Below are 24,447 nucleotides of genomic sequence, written 5' to 3'. Positions count from 1 at the left end.
TCACCCCAGTTGTGCAGTCATTTTATGCCTGTCATCATACATGCCTTAGTTTTAATGAAGAAACTTTGATTTTGCAGCATTTGGATGCCTTATTACGACAGATCCGGAATATTGTAGAGAAGCACACAGATACAGATGTTTTGGAAGCATGTTCTAAAACTTACCATGCACTCTGTAATGAAGAGTTCACAATTTTCAACAGAGTAGATATTTCAAGAAGTCAACTGATAGATGAGTTGGCAGATAAATTTAACCGGCTTCTTGAAGATTTTCTGCAAGAGGTATGTATTACAAGTATTTAGTCAGTTGTCCCCCACTGTGGCCCCACCCACCCCTACCCTCTCCATAACCAGGTCAGTCCTTAGTAGTGATAGTCCTTAGTAGTATGCTGAAAAGACATTGAGACTTTCTGTTCTATGATTCTGTTTTTTCTCCACCAAGAGAGGGAGGTGGCAAGAATCTGTAACTTAAGAGATGGTGAAAGCAAAATTAACACCTTTCCCTTTTTTCTAATTTAAAGAATGATCTGGAAAGTTTTCCAGGGTTTAGTTGAACAGGAGGCTGTTAGGGAACAGGGAACAGAAAAGTCGAGCTAGATTGTTTCCATGTAACCTCAAAAATTGGATTATTTCTTAATGGTTTGGAAGTTGATTTATTTATGATCTTTGATATTATAAAGCCTTGATAAATTACAGAAACTGTTCACTTTGGTGTTTCATTGTTCAGTTCTATTTCCAAAGAGGCTTAAGCATGATATTCAAATACACTTATATTTTTATTGTGGTTTTATTTTTTCTGGAAAGATATACTCAACAGTTTAGTTGATTTGCATAAAGTAAAAACTCATGATTCTCAGATTATTGCATTTAGGTTTTTCCACATCACTTTTGTCATAAATGCTGCAAAAATGATACGGATTTTTGTAATTTCCAGTATTTTGTTTAACAATTAGTTCTTAAACTTTCTTATTTCTCTGTGTAACATTTCATACTTACTAAGTTTTGCTTAATTGGAAGTTTGTGTAAATATGTTGATGTATGATGATTACATTTTTAGTTAATTTTAATGACTACCCTTGGCTGGATATGATTCTTTTTTAAAAAAAAAAGGTTTATATTGGAATGTAGCTGATTAACAATGATGTGTTAGTTTTAGGTGGACAACAAAGAGACTTAGGCATACATATACATGTATTCATTCTCCCTCCAAACTCCTCTCCCACCCATGCTGCCACATAACATTGAGCAGAGTTCCATGTGCTATCCAGTAGAACCTATACAGTTAGCCATTTTAAATATAGCAGTGGGTACCTGTCCATCCCAAACTCCCTACCTATCCTTTCCCTCCATCCTTCTCCCACCTGGCAATCATAAGTTTGTTCTTTAAGTCTGTTTCTGTTCTGTAAGTAAGTTCATTTGTATCATTTCTTTTAAGATTCTGCACATAAGGGATGTCATGTATTTCTCCTCCTCTGACTTCCTTTACTCAGCATGACTATCTGTAGGTCCATCCATGTTGCTGTAAATGGCATCACTTCATTCTTTTTAATGGCCGAGTAATATTCCATTGTATATATGTACCACATGTTCTTTATCCATTCCTCTGTCTGATGGACATTTAGGTTGCTTCTGTGTCTTGGCTACTGTTAACAGTGCTGCAACGAACATTGAGGTGCATATATCCTTTCGGACCATGTTTTTCTCTGGGTACCTTCCCAGGAGTGGGATTGCTAGATCATATGGTAGCTCTACTTTTAGTTTTTTAAGGAACCTTCTTACTGTTCTCCATAGTGGCTATACCAGGTTTTGTCCCAGAAAGAGTTCCCACAAAGATTCCCTTCTCCACACCCTCTCCAGCATGTATTGTTTTATAGATTTTTTGGTGGTAACCATTTTGACTGAGGTGAAGTGACACCTCATTATAGTTTTGATTTGCATTCCTCTTAATAATTAACAATGTTGAGAATCTTTTCATGTGCCTCTTGGCCATCTGTATGTCTTCTTTGGAGAAATGTCTATTTAGTTCTTCTGCCTGTTTTTTGATTCAGTTGTTTGTTTTGATGATGTTAAACATCATGAGCTGTTTGTAATTTTGGAGACTAACACCTTGTTGATCACATTATTTGCAAATATTTTCTCCAGTCTGTGGGTGGTGTTTTGTTTATTGTTTCCTTTGCTACAAAAAAGCTTTTGAGTTTAAATAGGTCTCCTTTGTTTATTTTTGTTTTTATTTTCATTATTCTGGGAGGTGGGTTGAAAAAGATATTACTGTGATCTTTATGTTATTCTTTCTTTTTAGGATGGTATCATAAATGTAATAGCTTAAGATTTTTCACTTTTGTAATTATTAATGTTTAATATGGTATAATTAACATTTATAGGGCGAAGAACCTGATGAAGATGATGCATATCAGGTATTGTCAACATTGAAGCGAATCACTGCTTTCCATAAGTAAGTTGAATTGTTAAAGTTTCTGATTTTTTAAAACTATCAAAATCAGAACCAACTTACATGTTTTGGGATTATAATGTCAGAATTCTTGCTGGATTTCTTGTGCTTTTCGGAAAACAGTGTTTGGAGTCATACTTTGAGAAACAAAAAAATTTTCAACTAATACACTTTTTTAAAGTACACATTTTTTTGTTCTTGTGGGTACATGTTAGGAAGTTTACTATATTTTACTTTAACAGTATTCTGTTAGCAGTCAAGTCCAGAACAGATGTGATTAAGCTTAAATTTTTAATATAACTTAATTCTTTTTTTACAGTGCCCATGATCTTTCAAAGTGGGATTTGTTTGCTTGTAATTACAAACTATTGAAAACCGGAATTGAAAATGGAGACATGCCTGAACAGGTTTTTATTTATTTACAAGTTATATATTTCACTTTGAGAATGAAGATATGTGACTTTTAAATTTTAATTGTGTTCTTTTTGTTCCTTTATAGATTGTTATTCACGCACTGCAGTGTACTCACTATGTAATCCTTTGGCAGCTTGCAAAGATAACTGAAAGCAGCTCTACGAAGGTTTGTGGTGGTTCAGTGGCGTCTTTATTAAATATTACTAAGTTTTCAGCAAACTTAAACATAAAACCGATTATTTCAATAAAGTCTTGCTTATCTTTTATTTAGGCATGTATATTTTTAAAAATAGTTACTTGTAGTTTGATACATATTCCATGAAAGAATATTTAACATTTGTTTAGAGAATGGTTTTAAAATAAAAAGTCACATTTGTAGGTGGCATAATTTATGGATTTCCACATCATTCTCAAAAGTTCTGGATGCATGAAGAACTATAGATTTTGTAAATCATGACCAAGAACCTTCAAAACATACAGATACAGCTGTTGGATTCCATAAGTTAATTATTACAAGCTACCTATCCCTAGATCTTATACCTTGGTATTGTTTGGAGATCATCTTATTCATACTCAGATCTCTCTACTGATGTTCCAAATTCATAAAATATCACTTTGTGGTTGAGTGCAGTATGCCAGCTACTAGGTCATAGAACTTTCAACATTTTATCCATAATTGTAATCAGTGAAGTGTTTAGTAATTGAACTGAACAGTACTTTTTCATTTGTAAATTAGAAACTTAAACATCATATTTGTTGCAGTAGATGTTGCCTTAAATATTATTTGAGCACATTTTTATAAACATTAAGTGATTTCTGTAAGATGTAGAATTAGTTGTTTGTAGTTATTTTCCTGAAGAAGGAATCCTCTCGATAAGTTTGTTTCACATAAAATCACAGAATAACTTTAGAATTTTTTTGAGGTTTTTAAGTATATGATGCTGTTATATCTACAAATGGATATTTGCCTCTTGCAAAAAACAATATAGTACTGTTAAAATAGTGTACTTTTTGTCAGACACTCAGAAACTTTATTTAATTCAATATCAGACTTGTAGTAGGTCCAGTGACTATGTATTAGCAGATATGATTGCTCACCTAAATCAAAAGCATTGAGTTAAAAATTAACATGGGAAAAAGGTAATACATTTAGTAGAGGGGGAAAAAGGGTAAAAATGAAGGTTATTATGTGCAAAATTATTATGCTGAACTTGGTTGAGTTTTCTTTACCAAAGCGATCTCCAAGTTAAATCTGTTATTTCAGCTTGTCTATTACATACACTGAATGTGTACTGATATTCTGTTGTTTGGCATTCAGTATCAGGAGATAGGCAAAGGTAATGCCTCAAATAAATTAGTGTGGATGATCTTTATAGAGTATTTTTCTATTTTAAATTAACTGGTAAATATCTATAAAAAGAAAAAAACTTCTTTAAAAAAATCTAGAAGAAGATTCATCCTTAGGTTTACTAGAGACTTAAGTTGTTTTTGTTTTCCTTAAGTGGAGTAATACCATGAAACTAATTTTTGTTAGGCCTCTCTCTGTTTTTAAAAGCACAATCAGTATCCTAGAAATGAAAGATACTGTCCCCTTTTTAAAAATCATTTAATTTATTCCATTCATCACTTGGCCAGCCATCTAATTAGAAAGCAAGGATGGAGTGTAAATCCTATTAAACATTCTGAAGCAGTGGATTTATGTGAATAGCCATATATAGTCATATACGTTTTTTCTCATTCTAAAGATCATTTAGGATTTTATCCATTAATATACTTGGTATTTTTAAGGTGCAATTTGTTGAGAATTTTAAAGTGGTTTTTGTTTTTCTTTTTGATAAATGCTAAGGAAGAATTTAAATCTAATGTAAAAAGTTAGCACAATTAAGTATATGATGATCTTTATGTAATTTAAAATATCTTAAAAACTGAATGAGTTTTTAATACAGTATTTTAAGATGTTGTTGTTAAATTTTTTTCAAGGAGGACTTGCTGCGTTTAAAGAAACAGATGAGGGTATTCTGTCAAATATGTCAGCATTACCTGACCAATGTGAATACTACTGTTAAAGAACAGGTTAGTAACTACTATAGATAGCAATCTTTTGTAAGCAACCCTGAACAAATATTTGAACTAATATAGAAAATTTAAGTAATACTAAAATTGGGCAAACTAAAAATATCTTGTATTTGTCTGTGTATATACCATGCTCAAAAAATAGATTAAGTAATATTAAGTCCATTTGGAGCATTATCGATTACTCTTATACTGCAGTCATTCTGTGTTACTGTTTCTTTATGCCACACTTGGTAAACAAACCCATATATACAAAGTAGGTGTATGCAGTTATGTAAGTTATTCCTGAAAGCAACAGGTATAGCAAGTCTGCCTCAGGGAGGGAAAGGTCCATCCGGTTTTGTTATCTCTGTGAATATTATCAGATCTTGGCATTCCTGCCTGTCCTGATTGTGTAAAGCTTTTTTTCTTATGTGGACTTTGTCTGAAATAAAAATCTTAATCACTTTCTTGTCTTCAAAGTGTTACCTTCCCACCTCATATGCCCTCTTAATTCCATTCCTGCCAACTTTCTCATTCTGAAAATGCATTGTTACCTGGTGCCATGGGTAGTTTTCCCATCTGTAAAATAAATTCTGATCCTGGGACCAAGAGCCTATTTAGTTTTGAACTGTAACAATAAAGGACTTGGGACTTTAATTTTCTTCTCTACAATTCTGATAAGAGGTACAGAATTTCAGAAGGTATCAATAGTGAAATTATTTTATAGTTAAAATCTTATAATAGGATTTTAATGAAGTACGTGTGTGTGTGTGTGTGTGTGCGCATGTAGGCGCACTCAGTTGCTCAGTCGTATCTGACTCTCTGCGACGCCATGGACTGTAGCCCACCAGGGTCCTCTGTCCATGGGATTTTCCAGGCATGAGTACTAGAGGGGATTGCCATTTCCTCCTCCAGGGGATCTTCCCAACCCAAGGATCGAACCTGTGTCTCCTGCATTGGCAGGTGGATTCTTTACCACCGCATCACCTGGGAAGCCCTTTTAATGAAGTATACACTGATCCAAACTTAATACGTGAAATATTACTTGATATATTTTCATAGACCACCAAGATATTCAGCTTAATATTCCTTATTTCACATAATTCTTTATGGGTTATTGTGTGTAATCTCCTTTATGTATAATCAGTTTTTTAAGACTTGGAGATTACCTGCTTGGTTATTAAATAACCTGTGTATTATTAGTCTTCCTATAAGCCTCCAGGGATATGTCCTGGTTAGCTCACAAGGCCTACCAGTTCACCTAATTAGTAAATGTCACCATGCTTATGACTTTGTATACTTACTGTGTATGTTGCAAAAATTTGTAAACTCAAATATCCTGATCAGTATAAATTATTTTTATAGTAGTAAAATGAGAGGAAGAGACCAAAAGAAGAGATAAAAGCATAAGAGAAAAAAAATAAATGTGGTTAGTTCCAAAAAGGCAAAGCTGTTATTAAGATCTGCTTTGCCTGGTGATTAGTTCGCAGGCCCATACTTGGTTATTATGTTTTTTCTACTTAATCACCACACATGCTGACAATAAGATTTTGTGATCTCTCTTCTAAGAGATCTTCTAGGAGATATCCGTCTTCTTGGTTTAAGTGTTTTTCTTCCATAGAAGAGAAGAATGGTATCAAGTTTATACATTAATTCATATTTGAGAATGTATATCATGAGACATTGTGATTTAGTGTGGGATTTGGAGTCAGAAGACATGCGATTGAGTTCTGACTGCATGTTTTGATGATATTAACATTGTACAAATCACTTAAAAGTTACTGAAAATTAAAAAGAATATTTGTGAAATTACCTTGCATTTAGTAGATCACAGTGCAAATATCAGTCGTTATTGTTGCAAAAATTTCACTCTTAAAGTCTTAGGAAAGTCTTAATAGCCATTGCTTTACTGAGTTTCAAATGCAGAGGGTTGGATTTTATTTCCATGTTAAATATGTAAGTTATTTGTGGCAGTTTGTGAAAAACTTTGGTTTATGGCATGCTGTCCCCCCCCCTTTTTTTTTATAATAGGCCTTCACTATTCTGTGTGATATTTTGATGATCTTCAGCCATCAGATTATGTCAGGAGGGCGTGACATGTTAGAGCCATTAGTTTACACCCCTGATTCTTCATTGCAGTCTGAGTTGCTCAGCTTTATTCTGGATCATGTCTTCATTGAACAGGATGATGACAATAACAGTGCAGGTAATTTTATTGCCATCTTTTTGTTAAATTTGTGTATCTACCATAAATCAAATTTAGCAACAGTATAAAATGTTATACTACTATTTCATATTTTATTCTTAAATGTGAAAGGCAGGTACATTTTCCACTGCATTTTGTATTCATTTCTTATAACATAAAGACAATGAAATATCGTTTCTCACTAGTTGTGAGTTTGTTTTTCTAATTTGTAGCTACCTACAGAACTGTATGAGTTAATTACATTATGCAAAGTGACTAGTGTAGTGCCTGGGCATGTAGGCAGGTAATCAATAAAATTTGCTTCATTTTCCCCTTAATTATTGGTAATGCCAATATTCAAGTAACTAGAGCAGAAAAAAAAAGTTAAAGTGACATTTTTGTTGTATACTTTCATAGCATTGTTTTTCCGTTAAAGTGTGGGGCAATACAGAATGTTACAGGTAAACAGTCAGAAGAACCTCGGTATTGTTACTCTTTGTACTCTGATTGCGTACACGGATGCCTTACTTGGGCTTCCTTCATAGCTCAGTTGGTAAAGAATCTGCCTGCAGTGCAGGAGACCCGGGTTTGTTTCCTGGGTGGGGAATATCCCCTGGAGAAGGAAATTGCAACCCAGTCCAGTATTCTTGCCTGAAGAATCCCTTGGACAGAGGAGCCTGGCGGGCTATATAGTCCATGGGGTTGTAAGAGTCGGACACAACTTGGCGACTAAACCACCACCACCACCACCACCACCATGCCTTACTTGAACAAGAAATCGTGGAAAAACAGATAACATTTGGTGACTTCTTTCTGGGTTTGTTTTTAATTTGAAGTTAAGCCTGAAGGCTATATACCATCAATATTTTGTTCTCAAGTATCACAAACTTAACTCGAACAGGATTGAGAAATCAAAATAGGCAAAACAGATAATCAAAAATCCATGTACTAAAGTTTATATACCTAGAATTTTCCACTGTTCACTTTCAGCTCTTGGTTTAGTTATACTTTATTTTTGACATTCATTTGATATTTATTAGTCAGCAGGTAGTATACTAAGATGCTGTGAATATTTTTTAAAAATGAGATATAGTCTTTTAAGAATTCAAGTAGAAAAGACATTTCTAAAAGCAAATAATTATTATATAACTTGATAAGTAGTAGAGATATGTACAAAATGTTATGGACATTTAGAGAAAGTTCTTACTATTCTGTCAGAGTCAAAACACCATTGAAACAGGCTAACATCTGAAATGGATCCTAAAAGATGTGTTGGAGTTTTTAAAACTTCTATCAATAAACATATATTCCAAACACTGATATAAAATCAGTTTTTGTCTATGACCCTTTTGTTAGTTGCAGACTACCTCAAATTCATTTAGACCAGAGGAAACAGGAATGAGAATAAGCTTGCCAATACTCTGGGAGTATTCCTGGAATTACACTCTGCTTTACCTCCTTGGACTGTGTTTTTCTATTTATACTTTAAAAATGAAATGTATTCTAGTTCTATGGAAAAGAATAAAATATAACACATTTATGTAGACCAACCACCAGCATTTGTTAAATTTTGCCTTGTTTCAGATTTGTTTTTTAAAGGAATAAAGCATAGATAAAAAAGAAGCCCTTGTTTGTATCCCTCCCCAATCCCATTATTGTTTTTCCCTAGAAATAACTGCTATTTTGAATTTGGTGTTTATTGTACCTTTTCATTTTAATTCTATTTTACCAAGAGTTTATGTGTCTTTTAAGAATATATAGTTTATTTGCTGTTGCTAGCTTCCACATAAATGGTATCGAGTTGAACATTTAATTTACACCTTGGTTTTTTGAATTAACATTATTTTTGAAATTTATCAGTGTGGTTATAGTTTATTCATCCTGACTGCTGAATATTGTGTGATATGAATTAACCACATGTTATCCATTTTCATATTGATGAACATCTAGTTTTTTTTTTCATTTTTTCTTCTATTATAAATAATATTGCAAAAATGTTCTTATAATTATCTCCTGAGCACATGTGCAGATGCTTTTCTAGTGTAAAGGCATACCTCCTTTTATTGCACTTTCATAGATAATGTGTAGTTTTACAAATTGAAGGCTTGTGACAACTTTGCATCAGGTAAGTCTGTGGATGCCATTTTTCCAACAACATTTGTTCACTTCATGTTTCTATGTCATATTTTGGCAATTTTTGCACATTTCAAAATTTTCCATATTTTGTCATGGTGATTTGTGATCAGTGATCTTTGTTGTTAGTATTGCAGTTTACATGAAAGCTTATATGATGATTAGCATTGAAGTGTTTTTAAATTAAGGTACATACATGTTTTAGATATAATGCTATTACATACTTAGTAAGACTTAGTATAGTATAAACATAACTTTTATATGAACTAGGAAACCAAAAAATTCAGGTGACTTATCTTAGTGTGGTATTCACTTCATGGTGGTCTAATCAAACCAGCAATATCTCTGAGGTGTGCTTGTGTATACCTGAGTGGAATTGCTAGAGTATATAGTCTATGTGCATTTTAAACTTTACCACATGTTGCCAAATTATTCTCCAAAGTAGTTTTATTCTATTATCCTCCCACCAGCAACATATGATCGTTTCCATTGCTTTTCATGCTCATCTAACCCCTGATATTGTAGACCCATGGTTATTTGATTTGTTAGCCCACATCAGATTAGAAGGGGAGGGTAAAATAGGGAATGCTTCTAGAGGCGCTGACAACATATAATAATAATGGCAACTGACATCTATGAAAGGCCCAGTGCATTAGATACTTTTCTAACATTTCTTTAATCCCTACAGGAGAAAAAAGTAGCTAATTTTTGATAAGAAGTGAACAAAACTTTCAAAAGGACTCAAAAAAAACTCTTAATATCTAAGTAACTTAGTCTATAGGGGGAGTAAGTCTTATATCCCTCTAGTTCCTGAGAGCAGTACCAAACAGTGATTGGAACAATATTGTATAGAAATCCATTTATAATCACAGAGTCATTAAGAAAAGTTAGCTTTTATGTTCAATGTACTCTTTAAAGAGAATAAACAGTACATTTTAGGTTTCTAAGAAAATGACTTTGGCATTCTGGAATAGGCAATTTTGATAACAGAATCTTTTTGGATGGTCTGTCTTAAATTCCTAGTCTCAACCTTTGGTTTTTATTTACGAGCAGTTATCAAGGATTATCAGAGACAGGGTGAAGTAAATACTTTCTTAGAAAGAGTTCTTATTTTATACATAATATTTTTGATATAAGTAATTTCATTTATAAAATTTGTCAAGAGGAAAATTCTTTGCATAGCTTTTTATGTAAAAGGCATCATCACAATTTTATTTACAGGATCAAATTGAAAATCCTTGGGCAGTACTTGGCGGCTGTAATCTGGCTTTCTCAACTATGAATTTGGAAATAATTTTGTCCCTTTGATAAATATCAAATATCAAGATCTCACATAATTAATCAGAGGAGAAATATGTGAAGTTCCCTTAAAAAGAATGATTTCTCGGCCAGTCCAACTGAATATCTGTAATATGTATAAAGGAAGTATCTGTCAATGGAAATTGGGCTCTAGGTGAGGTGGGGTCATCTTTAGAAGGGATCGGACAATTTCTAAGGTTGTCTGCGCCTAGGGAAGAAAAGCCTTACCCAACAGATAGTGAATATGCAGGTCTCGTTGTCAAACTATCCTATTAGGGAAGTAGATCAATGGGTTAGACGTGCTTGTATGTTAGGCAAGCTTAGCCTGACTTCATTAAGCATCAGTTCCTTTGACTCAGCCAGCCCTCTTGTTCCTGTTCCATGTTCATCAAACAGCCTTCTGATTTGACATCACAAAAATTTTTTCTGTTGGAATAAATGGGCTGGTCATTCAGGAAGCTATTGAGTGGTTATAATTTTTATTTTATTTAAATTTTTTTCCTTATTTTTCACATTCTCCAAAATAAAAATAAAGTTTTATATATATATATATATATATATATATATATATATATATATATATGGCTGAAATAAAATACAGATGCCATTAAAGTTTGAAACTTTTTCCCCCAGATGGTCAGCAGGAGGATGAAGCCAGTAAAATTGAAGCTCTGCATAAAAGGAGGAATTTACTTGCAGCATTTTGTAAGCTAATTGTATATACTGTGGTGGAGATGAATACAGCTGCAGATATCTTCAAGCAGTATATGAAGGTAAAATTGAAAAGTGGACAATAAGATATTTTTATATTGCTTTTATGTTTGGTTACCATTGAATTTTTTAATAGTTAAGTTACTTTTGTAGTGTAAAAGAAATCTCTTAAAATATTTAACATTTTCAGTAACGTTTTCTCATACCTCCACTCCTCTATCAATGGACATTTTGGGTTTGAGTTCATTTGTGTTTGGAATATTGCAAACAGCTAGTCTTAGATTAACTGTCACTAATAGAAATTGCATTTGTGATTTAATTTAAAACAACAGAATGGTGTCACTCCCCTCCTTGATGTAACATAAAAAAATGTTTTAGGAGTCAGACAATTAGATAATATAGTTTCAACTTGGTTACTATGCAGCTTGTGACCTTGAGTGACTTACTACCTTTTGTATCCTGCCTTTCTTTATCTGTTGCACTGTGATAGTAAAGTTTCTTAAGCTCTGAAAATCTGCTTAGATTCACAGTAGGTTATTCACAAGCATCATAAATATATGTGAGATTCTTTAACTTGTTTGGCATGATACTTGTTAGATTTTTTTTTTTTAACTGGTGGTTTTTGAAGTCACTTTGCAAGTTTTAAACTTTTAGACATAGGTATTCTAGATTAAAGTCAATTTTGTTAGTCACATAGGGGCGTGGTTATCCTGTTATCTCTGGTAGTTATGTAAAATCTTAAATTGGAAAAAAAAATCATGTGCAGTGTGTGATTTAAATGCCACATACAGTAACTTTGGGAATTCCCTGGTGGCTTAGACAGTAGAGTCTGGTCTGCCTGTAATGCAGGAGACCCGGATTAAATCCCTGGCTCGGGAAGATCCCCGGGAGAAGGAAATGGCAACCCACTCTGGTATTATTGCCTGGAAAATCCCATGGATGGAGGAGCCTGGCAGGCTACAGTCCATGGGGTCACAAAGAGTCAGACACGACTGAGCAACTTCACTTCACAGTAACTTTTCTTTTAAATGTTGTTAACAGACTGTTAGTTTCTATATGGAAATTAATAAATTTGGAAACTGCTCATGAAATACATGCCAATTGCAATGAATAAGTTATGAAAGTAACTATGATAATATTTATTGACTTACTATTAGGTTGGTGAAAAAGTAATTGCGGATTCAGACCATGAATTTTAAATCATTATAACTAGGCTCAAACATATATTAATCAAAGAAAGAGCCATTAGAGTCAACACGTTTTTGCCAATGAGAAATAAGTTTGTTTATTCCTGTAGCATAAAAATCCATGCTTTGGGATTTGACGAACTCTTGGAAAGCATTTTCTGCCTCCTGCTGGTTGTGGAAGCGTTTTCCCTGCCAAAAATCGAGATGCTTGGTAGTCAGTTGGCAAGAGGTCAGGCGAATATGGTGGATGAGGCAAAACTTTATAGCCCAATTCATTCAAATTTTTTTTTAATGTGTTCAATTTTTGAAGTGTTGGTTGTGTGACATGGGGTCAAGGCATTGTCATGGAGAAGAATTGGGCCCTTTCTGTTGATCAGTGCCAGTTACAGGCAGTGCAGTTTTCAGTGCCATCTCATCAATTGCTGAGCATACTTCTCAGATGTAATGGTTTTGCCAGGATTCAGAAAGCTGTAGTGGATCAGACTGGCCACACACCACCAAACAGTGACCGTGACCTTTTTTTTGGGTGCGAGTTTGGCTTTCACAAGTGCTTCGGAGTGTCTCAGTCCAGCCACTGAGCTGGTTGTCGCTGTTTGTCTCACACTTTTGATTGTATGTCACAATCTGATCAAGAATTGGTTTGTTGTTGTTGTGTAGAATAAGAGAAGACAACAGACACTTGACACTTCAAAACGATGATTTTTTTGATTTTCAGTTAGCTCATGAGGCACCCACTTGTCGAGCTGTTTCACCTTTCCAGTTTACTTTAAATGCCAAATGACCATAGAATGGTCGACATTGAGTTGTTGGGCCACTTCTTGGGTAGTTGTAAAAGGATCAACTTCGATGATGGCTCTCAGCTGGTTGGTGTCAACTTCTGAAGGCCGGCCACTGCGCTCCTCATCCTCTTGTCTTTGCAAAACTTCTTGAACTACCACTGCACTGTATGTTTGTTTGCAGTCCTGGGCCAAATGCACTGTTGATGTTGCGAGTTGTCTCTGCTGCTTCATGACTCATTTTGAACTCAAGAAAATCACTTGACTTTGCTTTTTGTCTTAACATCATTTCCCTACTCTAAAATAAATGTAAAATAAATGGCAAGTAATAACTCATTGGCCAAAAAACACAAACTGAGAAATGTGCATTAGAATGATATATAGCAACCACATTTATTTAAGAGTGTATTCTAATATCAAACAGCAAAGTTCAAAAGTGCAAAACCGCAGTTACTTTTGCACCAACCTAATAGTTCTGAAAATCTGAATACTTAATTATTTTTATACACTATACCTCCTTAAAATCAACTCTAGAACTTAATGTGAATTAGATCTTAACTGTCTGATATTTCCGAATTTACCAATGTTAGAGATTGTGCTTAAAGATTATAATAAAGTTTCAGTAACATTCTTATGTGTCTTTGAAGTCATAATTTTAGCCAAATATATTCTTGTAATATGTTTATGTGCCTAACCTAAAATTAGTCTTATTGTCCAATAGTTTTAAGAGACAAAGCCCTAATTTATTCAAATTTCTTTTCTAGTATTATAATGACTATGGTGATATCATCAAAGAAACAATGAGTAAAACAAGACAAATAGACAAAATTCAGTGTGCAAAGACCCTTATTCTCAGTTTGCAACAGGTAAGACATGAGTACCATGATTAGGCTAACATAATAAGCACTTACAGGTTCAAGGTAACAGTCAAAAACTGGGCAAAAGAGCACAGTACATAGTTCGTAAAAGTGGAAATGGAAAATACACAATCTCACTAGTAAACATTGAGCAAGTGAGATCATTTTTTGCCTCTAGACTGGCAAGATTGGCAAAACCTACAGCTGCCTAAGATATGGGAGAAACAGGTTCTGTCAGCAGTATATATTGGCTCAACCTTCCTGGTAGGCAGTTTGCCAATACATGTCAAAATTTATAATGTGTATGTCATTGAGGCAGCAATTCTACTTTTAGAATTTTGTCTACAGTGGTAATAGGATAAGTTTGCAAAAATGAATATACAAGATTGTACATTGCAAAGTTATTTATAATACCAAGAAATTAGAAATAATCCAAATGTCCATCAATAGGATATTAGATGAATATATTGTGTAGTACATCTCCACAGTGGCTATTGGGTAGCACTTAAAATTAGCATAAGTTGGTATTAATTTAAGATCTCTACCGTATTTGAGAATAAAATAAAAAGATTGCAGTATAGCATCACTGTGAAATAGCGCCTATCTCTGTGTCCCTGGAGAAGGGAAAGGCTACCCACTCCAGTATTCTGGCCTGGAGAATTCCATGGACTGTATAGTCCATGGAGTCACAAAGAGTCAGACTTGACTGAGTGACTTTCACTTTCACTGTGTCTATTTGGAAAAAATAATCACCCAAATGTTAACCGTGGTTAACTTGCTTTGGGAAGTTTCAGGTGAATTTTACTTTATTCGTTACCCATTCACACATGTAATTTTAATGAGCACTTACCAATCATAGTGAAAATACACCAGTCATTTTCATTTTGGCAGTGGCATGGCAAGTTTAAATAGGCAAAAATCATTTGCTTAGTATACTTTGGTCTGTTGAGACCAAATGCGTGTAAATCATAACCAAACCCATTTCACTTTGATAAAGTTTCTTGGCTTTTTAGAAACATAGGTGTGAAAGTTCTTAGCTTCATTTGCATATTTGATATTCTTTATTAAAAGATTTTAAAGGCTGCATTTAAATAACTTTTGTTTTAAAATAATAGCTGTAGAACGTTTAGAAAGTATTTTAGGAAAACTAGAAAAAATATACTTTAATTTTTTTCACTTGACAGTGTTTTCATTTTTAATCATCTTTCTAAAATCTTTTTAATGCCTGTGTTAAATCTTATTTTACAAAATAAAAAATGTGCATTCTGTCTTAATATCCTCAATTTTTCATATTAATAAATCCTAAGCTTTTTCATGCCATTAAATACTTCCCTCTGCTCTTTTTTGGCTGCTCTGTGTGGCATGTGGGATCTTAGTTCCCCTAGCAGGGATGGAATCTGTGCCCCCTGTATTGGGAGTGTACAATTCTTTCCATTATAAATAGCATTAAAACAAACATTTTTGTACCTGTGTATTGCACACAAATATTACTATTATTCTTTTTGGGTAGAGTCTGATAATAACAATTGCTTAGTCAAAGAGCATGAAAATTCTAAAGCTTTTGCTACACATTGCCAGATTGCTGTTTAGAAAGAAAGGTTATCTCAGTTTATGTTCCCAGATCAGTGCCCATTGCACTGTATTCTTTTTTTTAAATTTATTTATTTTTAATGAAGGATAATTGCAATATTGTATTGGTTTCTGCCATACATCAACATGCATCAGCCAGCCCTTCCTCTTGAACCTCCCTCTCACCTCCCGCCCCATTCCTACCCCTCTAGGTGTCACAGAGCCTGGTTTGAGTTCCTGAGTCATACTGCAAACTCCTGCTGACTATCTTGAGTAGTAGCCATAACTACTATAGGAATGCGCTGTATTCTTGAGTAGTAGCCATTATCTGTTAAAAATTTTGGCAGTTTGATAGTTGAAAAAATTATATTTTGTTTTGCTTACTTTTTGATCCATAATTTAAATGTCAATAAGAACATAGTTGCCTAATAATTTAGTTGGTTTATATTTTTATATGCTATTATATTATCCAATTAATAGTGACAGAAAAAAACTCTAACTAATCTAAGAAGTTTCTAATGTCAGTAATTACCTCTAGTTTGAATATGTGAAGTGCTGCAATTTTGGTCATTTGAATCATGTTTTAAAAAATCCATGCTTTAGAATGAAGTATAATGCCTTATTTATAGAACATCAAGTATATGTTAAATATAAAATATGATATTTCAAAATCAGTAATAATCCATAATTATTAAAAAACTTTAACATGCTTTCTTTCTTTCTTTCCAAACAGCTTTTTAATGAAATGATACAGGAAAATGGCTATAATTTTGATAGGTCATCCTCAACTTTTAGCGGCATTAAAGAACTTGCTCGACGTTTTGCTTTAACTTTTGGACTCGATCAGTTGAAAACTAGAGAGGCCATTGCTATGCTACACAAGTAATTTCCAAATTTTATTCAGCTTCTCTGGGTTTTAATCATGCAGGTTTTTTGTATATTGCTTTTTTGTTTAGAATAACCAAATTCAGTTGCTGCCTTATTACTTGTTTGCAAATCTGTAATATGTTTCCTTTCTTAAGAACCAGTTACAGTGCTGTCTCTGTTAAAACATGAATTGGGACTAAAATACCTTTTGTAGAAAAGTCTTTGCTTTAATTAAAGCCATACAAAATCTTTATGAATTATGTGAAGAAAACATATATTTGTTAGGTATTATAAAATCTCTTCTAGCAGTTTTGTCATGATCTCATGGCTGGGTAGAAGAATTTGATTCCTTTGCTGCAAGTTTCTGTTCTCTTCTATTACCTTTTCTCTTATTTTGAGCCACAATCTTTATTTTATCTGCATGTTTTCTTTGCCTTATCAAAATTGGAAAAAATCTGATTTTATTTTAGGCATGTAATTTAGTGATCAATTATACTTTTATATATGAGTATATTTTAGATCTCTAACATAACCAGCATGTGGATATTAGTACCCTTTTTCTTTATTGTGGATAAAGAGCTTTGCCTTTGGAAAAATCTAGAGGCTTGGGTTCCGTTTCATTGAAAGCTCTCTGTTTTGTGTCTTTTTAAAATTTGTATTGTTTACTTAGTTATGAAAGTGTTAAATATCTCCCTTCAGAAATTATTCTGCTCTTTAAGTTAGTCCTATGCTTTCCTCAACTTTAATTTACTCCCACTTTTTCGTTTGGCTCCGAAAGTCTCAGATTTCTTTTTATGCCTTTTAATACTTTGGTTGTGAATTTTAGGTAATACTTAAGGACCACACATGCAGTAATTATTCTGAGAAGTAATATATTATTTACTTCATATGTGTGTAATGTTGGGTAGTTGTCTTAATAGAGGTATTTATTGTTAAATAAATACAGGTAAAATTGGCCCTGAGTTGAGTATACTTTTTGAACTTTACTTTTTAGTGAGTCATTACAAATAGTCTGTAATCATTATTTTAAGTTGATTTTATAGTTGATCTCCTTCATGTCTTAAAATATACAGAAAACGTACTGATCATTATGTGACAGGATTTGGATTGTTTTTTATGGAAAAGAAAACTGAGGAAAGAATGTAGCTATGCCAGATCACATTTGTAATAAAGACCAGTGTCGGGGAGGGGAAGTGTCTGTGTCTGTGTCTGTTTTGTTTTAAAGAACCAGCTAGGGTGTGTGTCTGTCTGTGTGTGTCTGTTTTGTTTCAGAGAAAGTAACAGTTCAGAGTTCCTGGGAAGTCCAGTGTTTAGCACTTTCACTGCTAGGGTGAGAGCAACTAAGATCTCCAATTAGTGTAGCATGCCCACCCCCACCCCCACCCCCACCCCCAATTAAAAAAAAATCCACCCAAAACAAAATAACAGTGTCATAAAATATAAATATATTTGATCATTCTCTATAGACTCATTATTGTCCCTCTTCCTCAGATTAAACACATGAGAAAGGAAGCATCTTTTGTAGTGGAGTGAAAGTATATAGAGAAATTTTCTAGGTTATTAAATTTTCTATTGTAGTTATTTAAATATTTGTCTTTTTTGTTTTTGTTGCAGAGATGGCATAGAATTTGCTTTTAAAGAACCTAATCCACAAGGAGAGAGCCATCCACCTTTAAATTTGGCATTTCTTGATATTCTTAGTGAATTTTCTTCTAAACTACTCCGACAAGACAAAAGAACAGTGTATGTATTTACTAGAAATACTCTATTTAATTTTGCTTTGGAATTCTTAAAGCTTTGTTATAATTGGTTTCTCTTTCAGATTTGTAGGATTTCATTAATACACAAAAACTTTATGCTTCAGAAATTTTATAATTTAAAGATTACAACTATGTTTTATGCATAATATTATATTTTAATTCTATGAGTTCTTTTTACAGTGTAGCTGTATCTTTAAAGGTGTAACTGGAATGCTTTTTGTATTCCTGTTTGGGTTCTTTGCTCAGCCTAACTAAGGAAGAAACATTTAGCAGACAATAATACTGCTGATCCATCTGTGTCTTTGTGTCCTGAGCTGTGACTACATTGGAAAGCAGAAGTCTCCCTCTTTTATCTTCGTACTTTAACTACAAGTCCTGTTCTCAACAGGCCATTTAAACAGAATACTTTTATGGTTTGGTCTTCTAAAATGATGACTTACATTCTAAGAGAGCCCAACAAGTGGAATTAAAGTCTCAGAATCTTCTTTCATCCCTCCCTCCCAGACCTCCCAACCCTGGGCTTTGAGGTATAAAAAGACAGAAGAATATGAATAACTCATAGTATAAGTAATGTCTTCTTAAAGCCCACCAGTATTTTGCATTTAAAAATTATATAGATCTTATATGAAATTCTAAAGCAGACAAAACTAATCTATATTGATAGAACTCACCATAGTGGTACTTGTTGAAGTTGGAAAGACTGAATGGGAAAGGGGATACAAGGTACTCTCTGGGGTCGTGGGAATATCTTATATCTTGATAGGTGTATGGGTTACATGACTGCATTCATTTACAGAGGTGGTCCGACTTTTATTTTCTGTGCACTTTATTATATATAAATTGATCCCAATTTAAAATTGCATTGAGGGATTGGTAGTCCAGTGGTTAGATTCTGTGCAATCACTGCTGAGGGCCTGGATTCAATCCCTGCCTGGAAAACTAAGGTCCCACAAGCTGTGTGATGGAAAAGTTGCATTGATACTATTAATTAGAGAAATAAAAATTAAAAACAAAAAAATGACTTCTCACCTAGTAGATTATCACAACTTTAAGATGTCTGATAGCGCCAAGGATGTGGAGCAATAGAGACTTATACATAGCTGGTACAAGACCATTTTAGAGATACCTGGTAGTATGTAGTAAAGTTTAAGACTCTCTCTACCTCATGATCCAGTAATGCTATTCAAAGGTAGATTGGTGAGAGGAACTCTTACACATATATGTAAGGAGAACTATAAATGATTTGACTGTTGGGGACTTCCCTGGCAGTCCAGTGGTTAAGAATCTTGCTTCCAATGCAGAGGTCACAGGTTCTGTCCCTTGTCAGGGAACTAAGATCCCACATGTGCTAGTATGCTTAGTCGCTCAGTTGTGTCCAACTGTTTGTGACCCCATGGTCTGCAGCCCACCATGGTCTGCAGCCCACCAGGCTCCTCTGTCCATGAGATTTTCCAGGCATGAATACTGGAGTGGGTTGCCATCCCCTTCTTCAGGGATCTTCCCAACCCAGGGATCAAACCCAGGTCTCCCATATTTATGGCCAAAAAGAAAAAAAATTGACTATTGCATTGTTTGAATAGGGGAAAGCACAAAACTTAGGTATCTGTCAACTAGAAAATGAGATCGATAGATTAATATACAATGGAATACTATACAGTGGTCAAAATTGTTAGATATTTTTAAGTAAATATAAATCCTTAATTTTATTAAAAGTCCATCTAATTATTCAAATTTCTAGTAGTCTTAGATGTCATATATGAAAGTAATTCAGTTGTGTCTGACTCTTTGTGACGCCATGGACTATATAGTTCGTGGAATTCTCCAGGCCAGAATACTGGAGTGGGTAGCCTTTCCCTTCTCCAGATGTCATAAATAACTTATTCTTAGTTCATTTGACTGAATTGGGATTGAAAAGATTCACACAATCCAATTGATCTACTTTAAAAATTTTTTCAAGTTTATTGAGCTGTAATTAGCAAATAAATTTGTAATGTATTGAAAGTATACAGCATGATTTCACATACATTGTCTAAGGATTCCCATAATCAAGTTAATTAACGTATTTATCACCTCACATTGTTTACTCTTTTTTTGATCAGAACACTCAAGCTCTACTCCTTTAGCGTATTTCAGTTATATAGTATTATATATTTACATAGTATCATCAACCATAACCACCATGTTACATATTAGACCCTGAGATCGCATTCATTTTTTCAGAATTGTTTTTCTGACTTCATTGAGATATAGTTGACATATAACACTGTGTAAGTTTGAGGTGTGCAACATATTGATTTGATATACATATTGGAAAATGATTATCACCATAGTGTTAGCTGATACCAGTCTTCCAAAATGGTTAGATTTTAAATTAAAATGTTGTGTGCAGAAAGCTAAGTACAAAATGGTGCTGTGTTTTCAGACAAATAAGTATTAAAACATTATAAATAGGGACAAAAACAAGTTCAGGTTAATGGCAACCTCTGTGGCTGGAAAGAGGAAAAAAGGCAATAGCATCAGAGAGGGCTACTTATCTGGAATGTTCTGTTAGACTATGTGGTGGATACATAGTTGTAAATCTCTGCTAGTAAGTAGATTTTGGCTGCACATCTTGTCAGATGGTTAATAGTTCTCTGACTGACAGCCAGCTTACAGACCACACTTTGAGGAGTACTGTATGTAGGGCTTCCCCAGTGGCTCAGCGGTAAAGAATCTTCCTGCAGTGTGGGAGACACAGGTTCGATCCTTGGATCAGGAAGATCTCCTATCCTTTCTCTCCTTATCTATGATACGGGGAGAATATCTCCCTCACAAGATTATAAGAATAAAGTTAAAGAGCCCAAGAGGAAAACGCCTAGCACACAGTAGTCACACAAATGTTAGTTGATTTTTAGTTGCTATATTATATGTAAGTCATGGAATCCTTGTGATACTTGGATCCAAGGGCAGATGTGTGACTTCCATTACGCTGAAAATATTTTGCAGGTGGGGGCCATATTAGATTTACCTTTGCATCTGTCCCCATTGCCTGAGACATAGGTGCTCAACAAATAATAAGCCAAAATGCTGTGAATTATTTCCTTTATTGTGAGAATCTTCATAGAGACAGAATTGTTCATCACTGTACTGATGAGGCTTAGAATAAGTAGTGAAGTAATATACCCACAATCACATGGCTAGGGGTTGGTAGAACTGGGACTAGAACTCAAGTTGTGTAATCTTTAAATCCAATCCTCTTTTCAAAAATATGACTCAGATTTGTTCTTCTAACAGAGGGGACCTGTAAAGTTAGGATAGAACAGAGACATTTTGAGAAAGAGAACACTAATATCCTGCAGTTGTTAGTGGGATGCTTTCAGGGAATGTAGATCCATCGACCATTATTTTCATTCTCATTTACTTTTTATTTAACTCTAGTTAATCATTGTGTGTTCCATATAATGTGTAAGCCTTAAGATGTAGGAATAAGCAAAAATTAAAAAAAAAGATATGGCAATTTAATGTATCAAAGCTAATGGTTTCTACTCCTTTTTAAGGTATGTTTACTTGGAAAAGTTCATGACCTTTCAGATGTCACTCCGAAGAGAAGACGTGTGGCTTCCCCTAATGTCATACCGAAATTCTTTGCTAGCTGGTGGTGATGATGACACCATGTCAGTCATTAGTGGAATTAGTAGTCGGGGGTCAACTGTGCGGAGTAAAAAATCCAAACCATCTACAGGGAAACGGAAAGTGGTTGAAGGCATGCAGCTCGCACTCAGTAAGCATATAGTTTATTTTCTTTATGTTTGTCCTTTATGTTTCCCATAGGTCACCTCCTTTTTAAATTCAAGGTATGTGTTGTTAAATGCACGCTGTTTGTTCCAGTTATGTGTAAAATGTACTGTTTTAAACATTTTGCATATATGAATTTGATTCTTAAAATTCTTTAGGTACATTCTTACCTTTCACATGTAGGAAACTAGTACAGAGAAGTTGATTAACTTAGGTCACACTGATACTAAGTAGCAGAGCCAGGCAATCTCACTCTAAAGCATCTACTTTTTTTTTTTCTGTATTAAATTTATTTAAGATATACACACGTCCCCTCCCTCTTAAATCTCCCTCCTACCCCATAGAGCATCTACTTTTAAATCACTGCCCTATACTCTATATGGATATGGACTCAGTATTTTAAAACTAATCATTACCTAAGAGATCAGATCATCTAGTTTAAGTGGTGCAGCAGATTCAGAGAGGTTCCAACTTTGGAATTTCTGTGAAGAGATTATTAATCATAAAGAACTTGATAGGAATACAAGTTGCTGTCTATAATCTTAGAGTTAATATATTATGATGCTTAAATCTCTTGGACTCTTAGTACTCCAGGATTGGTTCTTCATTTCCTTTCTTTAAGATACTTTAAACAAATGAGTATAGTTGTCAAAATTTGTTCCAGCTATTATTCCTGAGTAACAAACTACCCCCAAAACTTAATGATATAACCTGGACATAATGTCTGGTACTTTCACTAGGAATAAATACTCCAAGGCTGGGACTGGAATCATATGGAGATATCTTCACTTCTAGATGTATCTGATGCTGGCTCTCAGCTGGGACCTCAGCTAGATTGTCTGCCAGAACACCTTACATGTGACCTTTCCATGTGACTATTTGGCTTCCTCACAGTGTGTGACTCGGCTTCAAGAACAAGTGTCTCAAGAGACAACTCTGGACACTGCCATTTTCTAAGGCCAGCAAACTGGCATAGCATAGTTTCCATCATGTTCTGTGGACCAAGCAATCACAGGGCACAGATTCAAGGGAATGGGACATCATCCCCCACCTACCTGTTAATGTGACAAGTGTCAGAGATTTGGGGGCTTTATTTTTTTTTAACTTATTTTCCTAGGAGCCATGGTTTTAAATTGCCACATGGATTAATGGTTTTAGTATTTTTTTGTCCAGTAACACGAAGCATAAACTTGTAACTTACACAGCCTTAGATTTAGACTTGATTGGTCATATAGTATCAACAGCCCAGTCTGTGGAGAAATCTCTCTTACACAGTATCCCTGACCAGTTAAAATACTTGGGCTTAATAAGAAGTTAAATTTTCCTTTTTTTAGATAGAAAAGTTATCAAATTAAAAGATGTACCTACTGAATACCACTAAATTTTAAAAAGTTTTTCTTATCTAAACCTCTTAACTCACCTGGTCTAACATAGTTAGCCTCCTCAGTGGCCAGCTCGCTCGCTAGTCTTCATATTCTTAAGTCTGTCCTCCACATCACCACCATATACTTTGTCTAAAACATGTAACTCACCACATTGCTTCCATAGAACCTTTAGTAGTAGCTCCTGTCACCTTAGCATAGCTTATAAAACTTTGCATAAGTTCATTCCTGCCTCTTTATTCAGCCTTATCTTTTGCCATCTACTCCAGGAGTACTAAACTCTTAAAATAATAAGCAAATTCCTATGATTCAGTCATTGTTGTTTCATGCCCCAGTGCTTTTGCTTAGGTTCTCCCCATTCTTGGAGATGTCACAGTTCACATAATATCCACTCTAGTCAGAAGTAACTTCTGGGTAGCTGGGCTCTGATCTTTTTCATTGTTCCCATTCTCCCTGTGCTTCCCTCTTTTAGCACTTACCACACTGTGTTTCCCCAGTGGCTCAGCAGTAAAGAATCTGCCTGCAATGCAGGAGACCCCGGTTCGATTCCTGAGTTGGGAATATCCCCTGGAAAGGGATAAGCTACCTACTCCGGTATTCTTGGGCTACCCTGGTGACTCAGATGGTTCAAGAATCCTCCTGCAATGCGGGAGACCTGGGTTCAATCCCTGGGTTGGGGAGATCCCCTGGAGAAGGGAATGGCTACCCACTCCAGTATTCTTGCCTGGAGAATTCCATGGACAGAGGGGCCTAGCAGACTACACTCCATGGGGTCGCAAAGAGTTAGACACGACTGAGCAACTTTCACTTTCTTTCACTTTCTTTTTCCACAACTGGACTGTCAGGACATGGCAGGGACTGCATCTTACATACCTTTGTATCCCTCTGTTCCAAGCTCTAGGATGTGTAAAGAAGCAGATGTTTGTTGACCTGCACAGGTTGTATTAGACATTTCCCTGGTGGTTCAGATGGTAAGGAATCTGCCTGCAATGCAGGAGCCCTGGGTTCGATCCCTGGATCAGGAAGATCC

At 34.6% G+C, this 24,447-nt stretch overlaps 1 protein-coding gene across 1 annotated transcript in view; it reads left to right on the top strand.

The window, feature by feature from the left end:
- The window catches only part of STAG2 (stromal antigen 2), a 127,791-nt gene that overhangs the window by 92,820 nt on the left and 10,524 nt on the right, over positions 1–24,447 (top strand). The window contains exons 20-30 of the mRNA XM_052662833.1: positions 78–281; positions 2,381–2,451; positions 2,768–2,855; positions 2,948–3,028; positions 4,843–4,935; positions 6,949–7,123; positions 11,168–11,307; positions 13,973–14,074; positions 16,368–16,516; positions 18,116–18,244; positions 21,798–22,021. Coding sequence (XP_052518793.1) covers positions 78–281; positions 2,381–2,451; positions 2,768–2,855; positions 2,948–3,028; positions 4,843–4,935; positions 6,949–7,123; positions 11,168–11,307; positions 13,973–14,074; positions 16,368–16,516; positions 18,116–18,244; positions 21,798–22,021 — 1,456 coding nt within the window. The remainder of the gene's footprint in view (positions 1–77; positions 282–2,380; positions 2,452–2,767; positions 2,856–2,947; positions 3,029–4,842; positions 4,936–6,948; positions 7,124–11,167; positions 11,308–13,972; positions 14,075–16,367; positions 16,517–18,115; positions 18,245–21,797; positions 22,022–24,447) is intronic.

This window comes from Budorcas taxicolor, chromosome X (assembly GCF_023091745.1).
Source record: "Budorcas taxicolor isolate Tak-1 chromosome X, Takin1.1, whole genome shotgun sequence".
Lineage (NCBI taxonomy): Eukaryota > Metazoa > Chordata > Mammalia > Artiodactyla > Bovidae > Budorcas > Budorcas taxicolor.
The sequence above is the reverse complement of the archived record's forward strand: the minus strand, read 5'-3'. Positions and strand labels throughout refer to the sequence as shown.